This window comes from Dasypus novemcinctus, chromosome 4 (assembly GCF_030445035.2).
Source record: "Dasypus novemcinctus isolate mDasNov1 chromosome 4, mDasNov1.1.hap2, whole genome shotgun sequence".
Classification (NCBI taxonomy): Eukaryota; Metazoa; Chordata; class Mammalia; order Cingulata; family Dasypodidae; genus Dasypus; species Dasypus novemcinctus.
Window position 1 is genome coordinate 116,597,161 of NC_080676.1, and position 20,322 is coordinate 116,617,482.

At 34.5% G+C, this 20,322-nt stretch overlaps 1 protein-coding gene across 3 annotated transcripts in view; it reads right to left on the reverse strand.

Moving 5' to 3' along the window:
• Window positions 1-20,322, reverse strand: part of ZNF654 (zinc finger protein 654) — a 365,546-nt gene that overhangs the window by 3,400 nt on the left and 341,824 nt on the right. For all 3 annotated transcript variants that reach the window (XM_058296049.2, XM_058296047.2, XM_071214891.1), the window contains 5 exons: window positions 17,818-17,953; window positions 15,168-15,370; window positions 14,387-14,526; window positions 6,270-6,411; window positions 210-2,541 (listed from right to left, as the gene is read on the reverse strand). In XM_058296049.2, coding sequence (XP_058152032.1) covers window positions 210-2,541; window positions 6,270-6,411; window positions 14,387-14,526; window positions 15,168-15,284 — 2,731 coding nt within the window. In that variant the 5' untranslated portion in view covers window positions 15,285-15,370; window positions 17,818-17,953. The remainder of the gene's footprint in view (window positions 1-209; window positions 2,542-6,269; window positions 6,412-14,386; window positions 14,527-15,167; window positions 15,371-17,817; window positions 17,954-20,322) is intronic.

A 20,322-nucleotide genomic window follows, 5' to 3' on the forward strand; every position in this document is an offset into this window, starting at 1 on the left:
CATAGTTTGGTGCCTATGCAAATTAACTTTTGTGAATTTCAGTTGCCTATTAAACCAGAAATAGTAATGATCATCATAAGAATTAAAGGGAAAATTTAAGGATTTTCTATTCAAATGTTAATTTTTTAAACTCTTAAAATCTATTAAAGTTGTATCTATGGCATTTTCTTTTCCCACAGATATATCTACGGAGCAGAAAGAAGACTTACTTTCATCATCTGAATCAAATCCAAAGAGTGTCTGACATTTCTTTTGTGCAAGGTGAGCTTCAAGTGCTTCTGCATTACAGTAGGTGGTCAGGCATTTGCCACATCTTAATCTTTTCACTGATTTTTTACAAACGTTATCCTGTTCAGAGCAGGCATCTACTCTATCAGTCAGATATTTTCTGCGTTTTGGCATACTAAGGTACCGTTCATCAAGGTAGCTGGGAGGCAATGGCCTGACATATGGCTTTGTTAAAATTAAGCCATATGAAGTATGTTCACTTCTCAGATTTGGTTTGGAAGGTGCCTGAGATATTGGCAGGGTATTGTGTTCTTGTGGTACAACAGTGGGTAAAATGGAACCATTTTCTGTCCTGGTTCTATTTGTATCAATTTTCAAAGCAGGATCTGATGAAACTAAAGGTGTTTGCTCTATTTCACTGTGTCCGTTGACTAACTGATCATTAATACTACAATTATTTTCAGAATTTGGCTCTACGTCAGGCATCTTTTGGTCTGTCAAGCTTATATCTGAAACAGCATCATCAGAATGTTCATTTCCATTCTGAACTAAACTGTCTGTTTTCTTTTCCACATTTTCTATACATGTCTTTGGTTCTGTAAACTCTTTCCTTGATGTGCTAGTAGAAACTGGCAGACTAATAGTCTGCTTCTCACTACCAGATGAGTCTATTTCCTGATGATTAGGGTTTGAGTCTGTAAGAACATCCCAAAGAATTGCTTCACTTGGTTGTGCAGATGATTCGGGTGTTTTACTTAAATAGTGCTGAGCTTCATGTTCATAGAGTAAAGGGAGATCTTCAAAAAGCTCATGGCATTCCGGAAAACTACACTGAGCTTGAAATACTCTGTGACTTTTTATATGCTGAGCAAGCTGGAATGGCAGCTTAAATGACTCATTGCAATTAAAATGCAAACAAAAATACACATTTGGATAGCTGTGTCTATTGAGGTGATCTATAAAATGTTGAGAATCTTCAAATTGCCTTTGACAAAATTTGCATTTTCCTTTGCTCCACTTCATTACTGTTTGTCGCACATTTAAATCAGTTGGATGTACAGTCCTTGCGTGTTTATTTAGAAATCCAATTCTTTTAAATATCCTAACACAACCAAAAGCAGGGCACTTAAAGTTTCCTTCTTCATCTGTTGCATACATGTCTTCTGGATGGCACACTGTTCCATTGATTTTGTGAAGAATTGAGGTGTCTTGATTCAGGTCATAATCATCTTCCTCATAATCACCTTCTTCCTCCTCCTCCTCATCACATTCAGGTAAAGGCTCTGGGACATTATTTAAAGGAATATTAGTACTACCGTTTTCAATAATGTTTTCAACATATTCTGGTGCACTTACAGGAATTTCATTGAATTGAGCCATATGCACAGGGATGACTTCTTTGTTGACATCACTGGAATCAGTAAGAATCTCTACTTCCAAATCCTTATTATCAGAATTTCCATTTTCAAATGAAATGGAAGAATCAGAACATTTTATTTGTTCTACAGCAGGAATTTCCTGATCCTCCTGTTGAGCTGCAGCAATTTGTTGTCTCTGTATTTTCTTGACATGATTCTTCAAATGCTTCTGCATAAGTCCTCTGTTTCTAAATTTCCTACCACATATTACACATGAAAAACTGCCTTTTTTCTGATGAGCCTGGGCATGCCTTACAATGTGGCCACCTAGAAATTCTTTGTTACATAACACACATCGGTGCCTTGGGACATTGTGATCCACTTTAGAAGGATTTAGAGCTAAAAGGTTTTTCTTTGTATTAATATGACCTTTAGAGTGCACTCTAGATATATCATCAAGATCAAACTCTCCAGTGCTCTGATCAGTAACATAGTGAAGCCCTTCATCTAAACCTTGTTGATCCACTGTCTTTTTTATATTACCTATTGAATTTTCCAGTGTACTTTCATTTAAAAATCCAATTGCTGATTTATCTCTCAGTAACGCTATACAGTTTTTTTTAATCATTACAAAGTTCCAAAATTCAGGATCAAAAAACAACCCCTTTTTCAAAATTGGGAGTAATTCAAAACGAACACGATTTTGAACACTACTTAAGCCTTCATTATATTCTTCATCTGGACGTTTGTAGAGCCTCTCAACTGTATGATAAGCTTCCAGGGAACGCTCAAGAAAAAATATTGAAAGTGCACAAATCCTGAGGATCTCCAAATCATTTGGCAAAAAATGTGCAATTGTTTTATAAATTAGACATTTAGTTTTTGGATCATCATGAAGGTCTAGTTGTAGAGCACAACCACATATTTCAACACAAATTTGCAAGCCTTCTTCAACCTGTAGACAGAAAAATATTATGACTTAATATATATATATATTTTAACAAAATTATTATACTAACTGGCTTATTTTTTTGAAATATAACTCTGAAATAAAAGCTGGATAAATACAGTATTTCAAATGTGCAATTTTCCTCAGCAGGTACACTTATTAACTCTTGAATATATAAGTAATTTTTAAAAAATATGAGCATAATCAGAACAGACAGTATTTTAGTTTCCAATTTAATTAATTTTTCAAGTTTTAGAAACCCTACTAACCATATACAAAATATTTCATGGAATTATGGTGTTTAGTTTCCTACACATTTAGATCCCATTTCCTATTTAGGTGTCAATCTCATTCTGTGGCAGAAGGGCTAAATTAAACACATCAATTTTCTATGTTAAAAAAAAATAACTAGATAGGAGCAGATGTGGCTAAAGAGGTTGAGCGCCTGCCTCCTACATGGGAGGTCCCAGGTTCAGTTCCCAGTGTCTCCTGTAAAAAAAAAAAACAAGCAAAACAAATGAAAAAATCAACTTAGGGAAGCTGATGTGACTCAGTGGTTGAGCACTGACATTCCACATATAGGGGGACAAGCTGAAGCCCTGACCCCAGTACCTCAAAAAAAACACAAAAAATAACCAACCAACCAAACAAAAAATCATTAGATTTTAAAAACACTGCCCAAGGGAAAGGGAAAAACAGGGATAATATGGGGGCATATTTGGGACTTGGAAATTGTCCTGAATGACACTGCAATGACAGATACAGGCCATTATATATGTCGCCATAACCGACAAAATTGTGTGGGGGAGAGTGTAAACTACAATGTAAACTATAATCCATGCTTAAGGGCAATGCTCCAAAATGTATTCAGTTGTAACAAATGTACCACACTAAGGAAAGATGTTAATGTGGGAAAATGTGGGAGGAGTAGGGAGTGGGATATATGGGAATCCCCTTTATTTTTTATATAACATTTAGTAATCTAAACATCTTTTAAAATAAAAAATATATTAAAAAACAAAATAAAAAACACTGCCCATGGAAACTCCTTCATAAAGCTGTACTAAATAATATTACTTATTTTATTACTTATCCAAGTAAGGGCTGAGCGGGCAACAAGTATGGCCCACATGAAGAGAGTAACTGCAATCTTTCCAAGTCTAACAGGGTAGCAAAATAATGAGTTTACTGGAAGTTAGCTGAAAATCATTCCAGCTCTGAAACTTACTGATGATTGCATCAGCTTTTATTTGGGGAAATACGTTTATCCTTCTTAGTTCAAGCTATAAATAATATCTCTAGTGGTTTGAAATTATCTATATGCTTGTTGGAATGAAAGAAGATAAAAGAATATGCCATGTATATGTCAGTTATACTGCCTGGTATGGTATATTATAGAGTACAAGGATCCATATGTCATTTTAGTCCCTTATTGTCCTGTGTAGCCATGCTTAACTGTTTATAGTTCCACAGGCAGGCCTTAAGTTAGCATATCATGCTCCCACTTTCTCCAGCTGGTGAATTCCTACTGATCTCCTATACATGCTTTGAGAATCAATTCTACTCTGAAGGTTTTTCTCCCCATTCATTCTGGTCCCTGCCCTGAAGTAGAGTTAGAACACTCCCTATTCTTTCCACTGAGAATAATTATACATAGCTCTACAGAGTATTTACATATTGTTTTATAACTATCTGTGTATGAAGCACCCCTTACCTCAAAAACTGATTTCTAAATGACAGGATCAGTGTCTTATTTTTTGTGCACCCCTATGGTTCACAGAGAACTTGGCACACAGCGAGTTTTGAATAAATATTTGTAGAATGAATGAAATCAGATCCATTCCACGAACAAGTTTTCCCCTATAAATCCATCATCTCCAGCTCGAAATCCTTTTCTTATTTCTAATTGTCTATTTTACATGCCTATCTAGATTTTCTAGATGTAGCAAATTCAAAATCCAAAGGTGCAAAAAATAATTCATTCTCTGTCTTGTTCTAAAATTCTATCTTTGACTTATAAAGTCATATGTACCATATTGCCCAAGGTTAAAATTCTCAGCATCATCATAAAAGGTAACAGGCTACTTCCTTGCCTGAAATCTTTTCAAGATTCCAGTATATTTATGAGCAGAAATTTCAGCATCCCTTTAGGATCTCCTAGCCTCCATCCATCCCCCACTCCGGCCTCCAATTAGTCTCATTGTCCCCCACTTCCCCACCTCTCTCTGCTACTCTAATTAGTGCGACTGGGCAGTTGTAAGAAATACATAATAAAATGAGGCAGAAGTACTTTCTAAGTGCTCTACAAATGTTATCCTCATCTATCATTCAAAACCCAGTTTAAAGTGTCTCCTACTACGAAGTCTCCTCAGAAAGCACATCTGTAATGTCTCCTGAACTCACACAGCAATTTAACAAGGTCTCTTCACAGCACTAAATGATGTATTCCATCAGATAAAAACATTTTTAACACAGTATAAAAATGTTTTTACTGTTTTTAATATTTATCTTTGAATTTGCCCTCTTATAAAGTATTCTTAGTTTGACAGGACATATGAAAATAAGAAAGCCCTGTGATCAGTTGAACTTCACTTATATTGTAAACTTTGTATGGCAATGTCTCTCAACCTTTGATGCAAGTGAGAATCATGTAAAATAATAGCAATACATCTGTACTTTTAAAAAATTTATTGGTGACTCTAATGCATATCAAACGTTGAGAATTAGTGTTTTATAGATGGAAGGGAAAAGTTAACTTTGACAATGTATTTAAATGAAATTCCACTAATTAATAATGATGCTATGAATGCAGTTAACAAAATAAATGGATATAAAAAAGGAAAAAACCCTCAAATATAGTGCTGACAAATTTATATCATGGGGAGATGATCACCTCATGGTCCTAACAGCTAATAAGTGACATGGTATTGAATGATCAGTGTATGAATACCTAAGAAAAAAGTAGAATATATTATTTAACGGATGCTTCCTTATACAATTACACACTTAAATAATTCACATAAAAATTAGTTAAGTGTAAGGTGGCTTTGTCTCACCTGTCTTTGTATTCAAGGTTCTGTTACTATTTCTGGGAAAAAAGTTAAAGGTTCTGTGGAACCTACTTTTACGTCTACATAAAACTCATATGTAGAAATAAACTCACTCGCAAGTGACCCAAGAAAAACTTGATTCAAAACTTCTTAATAGCTAGTTGGATTTTAAAATTACTTCAAATAAAGACTTTAAAAATTTCTGCTTAAGTTCCAAAAACTAAGACTTTGTAATTTTTTAACATCATGCCTCAGAATTCATTATTGCTTTCTGCATAAACACCAGACTTAATACTGTGCAGTAAGTTTCTCTATGACTGTGAGCAGGTATTACCTATAGATATACAATTAGTAAAGATTTTACAAACAGGAATTTGGATAATGTTATATGTGACAAACTAAGAGATAATAGCTTCTTATGGAAACAACTGTATTAAATTTTATGTAACAATAAATTGCTTTTTTCTCTTTTTTCAGTTACTTTTACTTATATATCCTTTGGACCATGTTGGGAGTTTGGATTGGTGGGGATAGAGGAGGATGTAATATATGGAGAACATGGCCTTAAAATCCTCCTTCCCTTCAATTTAAAATCAAATAAATTTTACTGCAAGAGATTGAAATTTCAGTGAACTGTCATTTAAATATAATTTAAAATGCAAAGGATAAATAAATCCTATTTACCTCATCTTTAATGATTTTCATGAAAGGAAATATGACTCTCACATTAGTAGCTGTTCTTAAAAGCTGGTAGCATTGATCTACAAAGACTTGTTTTGAAGGGTTAGACTTAAGCTGTAGTTTACTCCACATGAAAATCAACTCCCTGTAAATGAGAAAAAAAGACAAGTATGAAAAATATAGTTTATTCAAATACAAACAAGGTTCCCTTTCCCTGGTTCTATGGTGCCCTGACTGGGATTTACATAAAATAGGTGTAGGTGGGAATTATGTAAATCCTCAAGCTAGTTCTGCTACACACATGAGACTAATAGAAGCTAGGGGAAAAAGATCAGAAATTGCAGATTTTCAGTGGTAATGAATGAATTGCAGTCACATGCTGGTGTACTAGAGACCTCCAGTTTTTGAGCAAAATGGAAATTCTAAATACAATGTACCAATAGTGGTATTAATTAAAAGCAAAACAACCATTTAGTAATTCCCACTTGCAAATTTAGAAATAATGGAAAAGAAGAAATAGTTCATATTTTTCATTTTCAATCTTATTAAATCTGAAGTACTTAATTATAGATTGTTTTTCTACAAAAATCCCTAAAATCTGATATTTTATATGTAAGATAATCTGCTCTTCCACTAAGATATAGTGCTTTTAAATAGATAAACTATGGGCCATTTAAAGTATCTCACAGGTAGATTCTTTTCTAAAGTATAGTCAAAGTTAAATTAGATGAACAAATCTAGGAGCAGTTGGTTTTGAGGCAAAAGCAAATCATAAGATATAACTGATCTGGACATCACATTTAGCAAGTCAGAGTTCTTTAAAACAAGTCAAAAAGGTTAAGTAAAACATCATAGTCTAAATTTATTAAATTGATTGTTTCAAAATTTTAAGGGTGAGTTACAAAGTATGCACTTTGAACCCAGCACTTTAAAGATATTGAAGTTAAGAACAGCTTATTTACCAACTTGAACGCACACACAGTCTACTTAGGAAGACAATACAGAAAATAAGACAGAAAATGCCTACAAACATCTGAGGTAAAACCCAATTCCACCTCCATTTTGTACTAACTGTGTGAGGGTTCCTTAAATTTCAGTCCACCACCCACTTTTTTTTTTGCATAGATATATTCCCTTAGAAAGTTCATCAGGTTTCACACTTTCCTCCCAAATTGCTAGCCCCAACTTCTTTTCAAATTTCAATGACTGGGTATTTTAATTTAATTGCATTCTGTCACATTAACCCATTTAAAACTAATCATATTCCTACAAAATTGATTCTGTTTTTTTCAATCATTACTTCTAACACTCCTCTAACTTGTTTGGTTCTAACCTGTTTCTCTCTTTTTATTTCTATTATATTTTTTTCTCAGCCATAAGTTTTCCTAATGCTACCACTTTAGTTTACCTTTAAGTTTACAAATTTCCTTCCAGAGTGATTATTAAACTTACCTGCTTCCAGCCTCCCTGACCATTTCATTTAGTGCTTATTACAACGTGTCATATAGTATTAATAGCAACAAAAAATGGGTTTTGGAGTCAATCCTGGGACTCTTTTAGATTGGTCTCCTCACTTCAGTTAATGTGCTTATTTATTCTCACTTTGGTTTATGGTGATCACTCTACTTGGAAAGTAATTCTTCATTTCTAAAATGAATTTATCTTTTGAAGTCTATCAGTTGCCCCTTCTTCATGAAAGCCTTAAATGAATACTCAAAACTAAAGTGATACTTACTTCAGAAAAAATATTGTTTTCATCCCTTTCATTTACTGCCTTGTTTTTAACAGCAGAGGTCCTATTTTCCCAACTATTTATATACTGTAAAGCTCTTCAATAAAATCATTGTCTAGAGGAGGTACTGGCAAGTACATGGGGTTGTAAATCAGAGGCACCTAAGTCTCAATATACTTGGAGATACTAACCAGCTCACAGTGAGAAACTCTTCTCTGGGAATTGCCAGAGAGACACACACACACACACAGACACACACAGACACACACACACACACACACAGAGTCATATCTCCCGTGGGACCCCCTTCCTGTCCTCCTTTCGAACAGGATATTGATTCAGGGTTGGGAAACTGATCCCAGTCAGGAAAGTTAGAGTCCCTGAAATATTCTCAACTCTAACCTGTGAAGTTTGGGAACTATTAGTGCTGGTCTGTAGTAGGAGAGATTGGAGCTAACTGGCAGAGAAAAGAAAAAGATATTTTAAAAATGCCCTAGCAGCCTCAGTGTCCCTGGTAGCAGTTGTCTTTGAAACCCAACTACATACTTGACCTTCCGTGATTCATATGATACCTCACTATCCTTTCAACAGATACTGCCCTTTTCTCTCAGTTAGGATGCGATCACTTGCAAACTGACTAGTGTAAATTTTAACTCCATTTTGTACTAGCTATTTGACTTTTATCTCCTATATCCATGATCTTGTTAATAAAAGTGGGGATTACTCTTATCCAACATCTTAACACAATAAAGATAAATTAAAGCACCTAGGTGAAATGCCTGGTGTATACTGGATATTTAATAAGTCACTAGTCTCCTGCATTCTTTTCTTATCTTTGTGATCCCCATAGTATCAAGCACTTGGGATTTATTCAATAAAGATTTGGTAGTTGATAATCTGGAAAAAACTCATTTCCTAAATGCTGAAGGTAATTAGAGGAAATGAGTTTTGTGAAGATCTTAAAAGAAACTGTAGCTATGGAATAAGATGATGCAGACATTCTAAATAAGAGGTATTACATGAACAAAGGAATGTGGATGAGGAAAACATGAACTGTGTGAAAGACATGGCACATAACTCTTCAACAGACTTAAAGAAAATGATGGTTGGAAATCATGGGAGAGCTAGTCCATTCAATATTATGTAAATGATTGTTTAAAATAGTAGAAATTTATTTATTTATTCTCCAACTTGTTCCAAAGATTAATTTGAGATGCCTTATAGACACTCTTTGCGGACAATATGATTTTCTTTCTTCCTCTCCCTTCCTCTTCCTTCCCTCCTCCCTTTCTCCCTCCATCCCTCCTTCCCTCTCTCTAGCAAGAATCTATTTTCCCTTTGTCTCTGTTAAGTCAGTGGAAAACTTGGTAAACAAAATAGATATCCCAAAAACCTAATAAATTTGCCAGGAGAGGGCTACAAATATGGTTTTGGATTTCAGCTTTCTAACAGGGAAAGAGGAAATCTTAGGATATGGTTAAGAATTTAATTTAAATTGAATTTACAAAATGGACACTCAAGTTTTACTTAAACACAGGATATATCAAGCAAAAAAAGAAAAGAAAGAAGACCAAAAGGGAAGTGTTTTAGTTTTCTAAGCATTTAGGTATTTGCAAAGCAAATACCATTAAAACAGGCTGACTTAAACAGTGAATTCATTTGCTCAGTTTTGAGACCCAGAAAATGTCCAAATCAAGGCATCATTATGTACTTTCTTCCCACATGGTAAATGGCAGTATCTACTGGTCTCTCCCTTCTCTTCTGGGTTCAGCATCTTGCTTCCTGTGGTCTTCTCTCTCATATCTGAATTTCATTCTCTTATAAAGGACTTGAGTAATAGAATTAAAACTAATCCTGAAGGAAGTGGTTCATACTTTTTAACTCAGGGTTTCTTAACCAGGGTTAATGGACCCCCAAAGGAGTCCATGGAAAGATTTTATGGAGTCCTTGAGCTTGAATTGAAAAAAATCAACTTCTTATCTTTACTTTCTCTGACCTCTAACTGAAATCTAGCATTTTCTTCACTTATGACTGTATGCAATAAATTATAATAGTATTCATTTCATATTACATAGTTGTTGCGTATCTCGAAAAATCTCTTATGCTCATCCATACTTCAAAAGTACAGTAGTTGTTAGACCTAATGCTAGTTGAGCATCATAAAACTTTCTGCCACTACATTCTCCGAGAAGGTATCTGTAGTTTTCACCTGATTGACAAATGGGTCCGTGGAACAAAAAAGGTTAAGAATTCCTGCCTTAACTGAAGTAAGGCAGTTACTTTAAGATCCTACTTAAACTCAATTTAAACCCACAGGAATGGATTAGCTTTAAGAACTTGTTTTTCTGGGGTACATACAGCTTCAAATCAACAAACTCCACGCTCTGAACCCCAAAAAGATCTGTTCTTTCTACATGCAAAGTATAGTCATTCCATCACAATATCCCAAAAACCTTGAGTCATCATTTCAGAAATAATGCTTAGTAAAAAGTCTCATCAAATTGGTTGTGTGTGGTCTGTCCTGAGGCATAATTCCCCTCTGTTTGTGGATATGTAAAATCTAGAGAACAAGTTGTCTGCTTCTAATATACAATGGAGGAGCAGGCATAGGATAAACATTTCATTCCCATAGGTAGAAACTGGAAGGAAAATGGGTCACCAATCTCAAACAATTCTGAGACCCTGGCAAGACATACTACATTAGATTTCTTAAGGTAGGGCTATGAGTCCTCTATGGACTGATGTTTTGTCCTCCCGGCCTGATGAAGTAGCAGCCCCAAACTTTCCAAACATTTCCGCAGCAGCCATGCTGTCTGTGAACACTGGGGTAAAGATCCACCCTCTCCAAACAGGGGTGGCAGCAAGTCTTTGCAGTCCCCAGGGCATAGGCTCCACCCTCTGAGAATACTGGCATGGCAACACTTTTCCCTGAACAATGGGTGGAAGGAGCCCACCCTTTCCAAGTGCTGAGGCAGACCCACCCTTTTCACACACACAGGTGGGCCTGTTCTCTTGGTCTTTGATCTAGTCCTTAGCTTTCATGTTCTGTCCTTGAAGATTTTTCCTTCTATCTGTACTTTTTCTGTCCCTCTTAATCCAGGCTGACAGTGGTTCCTTTCATACAGGGCCTACAAAAATACTTGTCAGTTCTGTATGTAGTACATAGGGTCCAAATCATCAGACAGTAGGACTTTCCATACATCCTTCCTGGATACCTACATTTCCAATGCTATCTTGCAGTGACATGGCTGACTGGTTCCATGTTCAGTTAAACACTCGTCACATGGAGCACTATTCTCTGGGTACTTGCTTCCCATAAACTCAGAATTTTCTAGACCCTCAATTTCTGGTTTACTTGTACCCAGTTCAGTTCTCAACTTATCTTTTCCTCTCACATTTTACTTAAGCTGCAAGAAGAAACCAGGCTGCACTTTCCATACTTAGCTTGGAAATCTCTTCAGCTAAATATCCAGGTTCATCACTTTTGTGTACTGCCTTCCATCTATTAGAACTCAATTTTGCCATTTTAAGACAAGGACCACCTTTCCTCCAGTTTCCATTAATAGTCATCATTTCTGTCTAAGTCGTCATCAGAAGTACCTTTGGCATCCATATTTCTAAAAACAGTCTTGTCAAAACACTGTAAGCCTTTTCTATCAAGTGTCTCACAATTCCTCTAGCCTCTACCCATTACCTGATTACATTATCTATGGCATTTGCAGTAGTAGCACCGCACTCTCCAAAATCAAAATCTGTTTTAGGTTCTTAGAGTGCTCAAATACCATGAAATGGGTTGTGTTAAACAATGGGAATATATTTGATCATAGTTTGGAGGCCAAGAAAGTGTCCAATCAAGGCAATGCTTTCTTCCCAAAGACCAGCTGCTGGCGACCATTGGCTCATTTATCACATGGCAAGGTATGTGGCAGCATCTGCTGATCTCTCCCTTCACTTCTGGATTCAGCTTCTTGCCGCCTGTGACCTTCTCTCTCATGACTGAATTTCATTCTCTTATAAAGGACTCCAGTAATAGGATTAAGACCCATCATGAATGAGGTGAGTCACACCTTAAGTGAAGCAACCTCATAAGTCAGTCCTACTTACAATTGGTTTATACCCATAGGAATAGATTAGCTTTAAGAACGTATTTTTCTGGGTTACATACATTTTCAAACCACCATTGACAGGTTTAATGACGTTTACATTCTCTTTTAGTCAAAGAGGATCCTTTACAAAACAACACAGCTCCCATCTAGAGTACAGACAAGTTTCCCAAGTAATTAAGAAAGGGCCCTATTAACTACTAGTAAAATCACCAAGTTACCTCGTTGCTGAGAATAGACTGAAACAGGATGATCTATAATGATTCTTAAAAAGCAAAATTTTTCAGCCCTAACCCATTTACAGTAATTAATGTTTAACAGCAGAAGCTGTGAATCAGGCTGCCTGGGTTTGAATCCTGGCTCCACTATTTTAGTGTAAGGCCTCAGGCATAATAATATTATCTACCCCATAGATTGTTGGATTAAATGAAATAATGTATGTATAAAACAGAGAACACAGAAATATTAGCAACTGCTATTATCATTATCAGTATTTTTTTATTATTATTCACAGTGAAAGAAAAGCAATTAGACACTTAGTCCACTGGTTTGAAATAAAGAGCCAAACTGTACTGTGGATCAGGTTCTGTCCACAAATAGGGGATGATGAAGGGCAGCTGGCTCATAAGGAAAGACCAAGATGAAACAAAGACCAACGACTTTTGAAAAGCAGAAAAGAATACTGCTCTTCAAGTTACAGTGAAAATCAACTTTAGAAGGAAAAGGACTCTAGTATTCATGATATAGAGGAGACAGGGAAGAAATAAGAGAGCAGGCCATCAGAACCAGCATACTCAAAAGGAAAGGCAAAAAAAAGCCAACTGCCTCTTATGTTTTTTCAATGTAACGTTCTATGTGATCTATTAACTTTAATAAAAAAAGCCAACTGAGGGCTCCTTCCTCGACAGGCAGCTGGAGTCACACACCCAGCTTCTATTCTTAGAAGATGGCTGTGACCAGGACCAGGAAGATAGGCACTGTTCTATTTTTAAGGTCCCTCTCTAAAAAAGCAGAAATTGGTTAACCAAGGAGAATAAAAATAAAATACATTTTCTTATGTAGTTTCATTTTCTGCTCATTCCAGTAGAAGAAACTAGCAGTATATTAAAAGATGCCCTGGGGAATAGATGTAGCTCAAGTGGTTGAGTGCCTGCTTCCCATGTACAAGGTCCCAGGTTCAATCCCTGGTACCTCCTAAAAACAAAACAAAACAAAACAAAACAACTCTAATTAGGGAGCAGATGTAACTCAGTGGTTGAGTACCTGCTTTCCATGTACAAGACCCTGGGTTCAATCCCAGTATCTCCTAAATAAAATTTTTTTTAAAAGCCCTGTTTAAGTGCCTGTCATACAACCAAGAGGCAGAAACATTTCTGTGTCTGTAAGAATAAGAAAAGATCTACTTTAACATTCATGACTATATTCCCTTTCAGAAAAACTTATTTAAGAAATGCTAATGCTTTAAAAACTATGTAAGAGTGTAAGCCATGCTACTACTTCCTTAATCCCCTCCTCCATTTAGAATTCCAATTTCAATGGTATGCTTTGAAATAAAATTTAGCATTATCAACCTTAAAGTGTACTGCCTTAGAAGGCAAGTTTACTTATTTCTAGATTTGACTTTGAGTCTGAAGATTTTAATGTATAAAATAATGAATAAGTTTATATTTAAATTCCCCAAGTATGACACTTTTATTTTCAGTACAGTTTTAAAATTTAAAAGCATTGATTAAGAATATTATTATAGCCCATTATTATTTCAGATTATGGTTGGTAAATGAAACCTAGTTTTCCCTTAAGAAATAATGGAATGTCAAAGTGGTAGTTGTTTTGTGTGTGTGTGTACCAAGTGGAGGCAGAAGTTGTTAGAATCTTTTTCACCTAATAGCTCTTGAAAGCAGATATTTAAAACATTGGCATACCACATTATAAATTATATCGTTGCTAGAAAACCTGCTGCTTCATATATCTTACCAACAACTTTCAAATATTTTAAAAAATGTTTAAAGTAATTAACATTCCAAATTAAAAAATAACTGCAAACATAATTCTTTCTTTGTAATACATCCCTTAAATATCTACACTGTCCATTAGTGGTACATGATCATTCTCCTTTTAGTGTGTCTAGTTTTTAGAAAGTATTTTTCCATGTACAATTAATATATATATTGACTTAAAATTTTCATAAAACTTAAGAAATTATATAATGCCCAACTACTCCGCTAACCAATTCTCCTTCTGATTCACTATCTTACCACTTCAATTTCTGTTTTAGGAACACTTACCAGATATAGTACATATTCCCATTCTGGAGCTGTGGAATAAGAAAGGATTCACAGAGTTGCAAAGCTAACATAGTCTTGCCTTCTTTTTCAGTGTTACAGATGATATCAATTCCACTCTTACAATCAGTTTTCAGTAAATGCTATAAGAAGAAAAAAAAATATGTTCTTATTAAAAATATTTAAAAAGCTAGTTGCAAGAAAAAAAAATATGTTCTTATTAAAAATATTTAAAAAGCTAGTTGCAATAAATTTCTTCAGGAGATATTCAGAAGAAATTAGTTTGTCTGTCTACAAAAAATGATGAATAGAAATATTTTCATTGTTTTGTAATTTCACAGTATAGCACCTATAGTTTATAATGACTCCTTTTAATCTCATTTAATGTCCCCAATCTGTAAATAGGGCAGATGTCCATATAGTAAAAAAATTCTTTCATCTTAAAAAAAAATACGAGAACATAATAAGCAATTTCTTAGTACTTTATTTAAAATGCAAAATCATACTTTGTCTCAATTTTTATTTGCCTTATCAGTCACACCAAAGGTTCAACATAAATAATGCTTATTAAGGGTTAAAATTTGTTAATTTCATCATTTGTTACTATTGGTTTATGTCTAATTCAACAGGAATTAAAATAATGGGACCAAAAAGGAACACATCTAGATAACCTATCTTAAAGATCTACCATAATATCATAAAAGGAATTTAATAGCGAGAATGGACTACACTTTTTTTCATAAGGGTTAAAAAGATTTTAGGCAAAAGTAGTCTCAAACAATACCTCCCGGAATAGCTGATCTTCTACAGGTGACATAAACAGACATGTGAAGAGTGCTTGATGGAAGTACAAGTCTTTACTGATTTCTGGGTGATTTATACAAGACTTAATAAGAGCCATTGCTTCTGGTATGCGTTCACATGCAATTAGGTATCTGGCACGCAGTTCAAAGAACAGTGGATTTTCAGAACTTAAATATTTGTTAACTGTATTAAAAAGAAAACAGACTGTATTACTTTCAAGAAAAGATCCTCTCAAATTTTGTTGTTTGAAACTTTACCATTAAAATACAGTATCTGATTAGACTATCTAGTTATAATAATTACATAGCATTTTCCTTAGTAGTTTAGTTTTTAAAAAAATACTGAGTTGTATGGTTAGAAAAGGAAAATAAGAATTATACCAGAAAGTGCTCAAGAAATATTTTATTTCTTCTCATTTCAAAAAGTGAAAAGTCAAAAATAAAATGTTAAAAAAGAAGAAATTTTCTTCTACTTCATTTCAGTAATATGGTAAAATATGTTTCAAATAACATGGGGTCTGGAATTTCTAGACTACAATTATAAACTTTATCTCCTTACTACCCAGTATTTTCATTACTGTAAAATTAAAAGACAAAACTGAGTCTCAGAGAGGTCAAATGACTTGCCCAAGGACACAGAATTAGTAAGTGGCAGAGTAAGACTGGAATATGTATTTTATGATTTTGAATCCAACAATATTATTAATTACTTACATATGCTTAATAAGTAACTTCTAAAATGTTTATGAGTGATGTTTTATTTGGGATTAAACATGTGCCTTGCAGTTCTGTTTTTAATATTATGATAAAAAAAAACAAACCACTGATTTGTATAGTTAGTACAAAGATAAACTTCACCCTGGTTTTACCCTAATGATCATTAACTAGTTACTCATATTAATGAAACTCTGGAACAGATTTCCCAAAGTGAGTATGCAAGTACAAGTATGAAAGGAGTGTATTTTATTTTAATGTGACTTCCCAACCCAATATGCCATCAGAAAGGTCCACTCTAAAAGCCCAAGCTTTTCTTCTCCCCTATCTTCACTCCTTTTAAAGCTTTATCTTTGTCCTACTCTTATGTCCTTTGTACTGCCAAATGGCCATTTGCCCAGTGTCCTGATCATTTCCTTCAGTTTGTCATCTTTCCCTACCCTATATTTGACTCTTTAGACTTTTCCTCCATAATTCAACTCTTCCTGCTAACCTCCTTCAAGTGTTTCCCTTTTTTTTTTTTTTTGTTTTGATCTTTTATTCTGAAAGAATCTTTTGAATACATAAATGTTACATAAAACATAGAAGGATTCCCATACATACCACACCCTCCTCCTCCCACACTTTCCCCATTAACAATATCTTTCATTAGTGTGGTATATTTGAAGTGTTTCCATTTTTATAGTATTTTATCCCTTTTGGAGGTATACATTGAATGTCAGCCTCCTTTATATCTTTGAGTACTCCATGCAACAGCCATGTGTACCTTAGCCTTTTCCTAGTCTTGTCCCAACTCTTGGCACTGCTTCTTCTGGTCCTATTTTTCCCTTCATCTTCTCTCATATCTCTTTTATAATCCTCCTCACTTGTATCTAGGGCCTACCTGTTCTTAAGCCCAAAATCATAAGCCCTTCTCTATCACCTTTACTCACAGTTCACCCTTGGACAAATATGAAGATCCTTACCTGCCCACCACACTCTTTGGTGGGAAGTATCTCTCTCATCAGACCAAGATATGAGTGGCTGCAAGACTGGAAGGACTTATCTTTTCCTTTTGGCTGTCTTACAAATGCACACCATAAGCTCTCTCTACACTTTCAAATGTTCTCTTCACTTTTGTGCTCATTCACTACTGCTGAGCTTACCTTTTAAGTTTTGGTGACCCAAGTTGTTCTGTGACTCATGATTAATAGGAAACTTTTTTCTTTTTTTCAAAAAGAACTAACTAGAAACATCTGGCAGAGCCTCCTTTCCCAAAAAGGAAATTTCGGCCCACAAGAGGTTACCGTAGATCTAGGTTTGACAGTACATCATGTCAGAGTATGGAGGTCGAAACTTAACATCTTTTAATGCATGAAGTTTGGGAAATACTGCTCTAGAATAAATGGAATTGAAATGTATTTATTCATTCAATTAGTTAATCACTCATGTACTTATGGTCATACATTCATTCAAAAAATACATAGACTGAATGCCTACTCTGTATCAGATCCTGGGCTAGGTGTAGGGTATGCAGCAATGGTGACCAGAATTGGAAACATTACAGCCCTCACAGATTTAAGAGAGATTCCAAGTGCTTTTATGAAAAGCAGTTTGTTTTATTAACAAACAGTATCAAAAAGGGGGAAAAAAAAAACTGCTCCTATTTAACAGATTTGAAAAATTTAACAAGTGATAAAAACAAACTCCTTGTAAATTTCCATTAATTAGAAATAAATGTCCCTAATCTGACAGCAAAAATCAATCTTGGGCCTGGTTATGTAACAAATTAAGCATACTTCATGTGAATGTACATTATTTCATTATTCAATATTATAAAATAAAAGTAAATAAATCACTATTACTGCTTTAGTTAGAAAATGAAATTGTATTTGCTCCTCACAAATACTGGTTTTGATTTTGAATCTCCTGAAGTACCTATCTCCTGAGATGCTGGCTGGGCTTTAAGAACTGCTTGCAACACTGGATCTTCCCATGGACCACCATCTCTAATGATTCGAGTCACCAGTTCCAGATTTACATTTCCATATCTGCGGAGGTGATTCTGGCACTCCTAGGAGAGAAAAATTATTTTGGATATATGAATTTAAAGGGCTTAAAAACTAAACTTGATCATCATTTCAATAAAATGACTGATGGTCAATGAGGCAGCTACTAATATAAAAGAGAATGGGTTACGACTGTTAACCTAAGCAGTGTGTCAGAACCCCAAGAGTACATGAATAGGCTTTAATGCCAAAGGCTACACAGTATGAACATAACTGGACTTGAAAAATCCCATCATAGCAGGGATAAAGTGTAACACAGGGGGCAAAAAAACAATAAGGGGTATATCATTTTTAGGAAAAGAACCAGATTGCAAAACACTGAAACTTAAATGTTCAGTTACATTTACATAAGGGCTTATAAAGTTCCCATGAACATGGCAGGCAAGAGTCTGACCATAAGAATGGAGCAGGGAATCCCTGCTCAATATGCAGGCTCTGGTCTTGGCAGGTAGACGCAGGTCCCTTGCCCTGATCCCAAATGTATAATCTTTGTAGTAGTAAAAGCTTGAGATGGTTAATCTTTTTTTAGGTGAGTTGACTTGTAGTCTTGGGAGAAAGAAATCAAAAGTTGAAAAGATGAATCTAACCTACGATATGAACACTGCATTAGGTTTAAGAAAAAGATATGCTTATTATAACTTGGGTATTAACTGATAATTTTCCTATGCGTTTTCTGTTGTTCTTTTTAAAGACATTTGAAATGTTTTAGAGAATCTGCTATCTTAGACTTGTGAAAATAATATGAAATATATAACAGAAATTTGTAAACAGTGTCTAATATTTAGAAGAACTTTGGTTTCCTGAATTTAAAGATCTGATTGATGAGGTTTAGAGTTACAAGAATTATTTGTCCAATTTTGCTTTTTTGATTTATTATAAACTTTGGTAGATTTTCATTTTTAAAATGTTTCAGGGAATTTGGCAATTTTAAAAGATAATTGTCCATTAATGGCCTAGTGAAGGTATGAAGAGATTTATTAAGAAACACAAAATGCATTAAGTTGAACTTAAAAGATTAAGGAAAAACTAGATATTGAAATGATAATCTTAAAAATATGACTATTAATTAAATATCGAAATACAAATAATTGCCAGAGTTTCTTTCTGTGCTCAAAATATCCCTCAAATATTAAAACCTTACAGCAGTTATAAAGTAAAGCTTCAGGATAAAAAGTATTATTTTCCCACAGTTTTACTCAGATGAATCTATGGGCTACATATGCAAAGTGGGGCAATAAACACTTCACCTTTCATTAAATTGTCTTATTCCTCCATTATTTGAACATTCCAGCTTAGTTTTAGACTAAATAGTGATTTCTAAATGCCACTTTGCATTCCTTGTTAGAATACACATAACCTAAGGGAGATTTATTTGTTTTATAAAAGAACAAGGCAGTAGAAAAAAACAAGTTTCAGGATAAAGAATAATTAAGTCAAATAATAACCAATATGTTATGGAAAGAAGTTTCTTCTAAAAATTATTTAGAGGATTCACAAATTAAAACAAGCAAGCAAGCAAACAAAAATCCTATAAACAACGGGCAAGTTACACCTGTGCTACTTCAATTAACTCCTCTACAAGATGAATACTAAGAACACCTAATTCACAGGATTGTTGTGAGGATTAAATAAATAATATACTGTATTGAAAAATGCTAGAGACAGTGCCAGGCACACAGTAAGCACTCCATAAATAGTTACTATTATTTCTTCTAGTATTTTTCAACATTTCAAATAAATATTTTATTTTAGGATACCCAAGACCTTAACATAAAATTAGTTTCTAAAAATGCACTTGTGTATTTTATCGCAGTCATAAAAAATAAAGTATAAAGTATAAAGTTATTGATCAGCCATGATTTTTTAAAATATATATGAACACAGTACGGATGTGTGGCAATATGCTTTTTGTTGTAAACAATCATAATTTCAAACCATAAGATAAACCCTCCCAAATTATTCTATATATTACCGCCCCTAAAATTCAAGTACTATAAGATGGCTTTTGGTCTAATCAGAGCACGAGAAATATTTTCTTATCACTAGCAGACTTAGGTCTGCTGCTGAGCTCTTAGAAAATCCATCTTTCTAGCTATCTAAGGGTAGATGAGGCACGAGTCATCCAGCTATTAGCACTGGAACTGGACTGAGGCCTTCTAAGTGAAGATATGGTGAAGTAGGTGTATTGCCTATTTCCTAAACTTGGATTAAAATAAGGAATACATGGGCCTGTTATTAAAAACTAGATTCCCATGACCCAAATCAGACCCACTGAATCAGAATTTTTAGGGGAAATCCCTGGTAATCACTCCCACTGGCAACTTTGGAAAACTTGATTGCACCTCTCACATTTAGTGTGCAGTCCTAATAAATG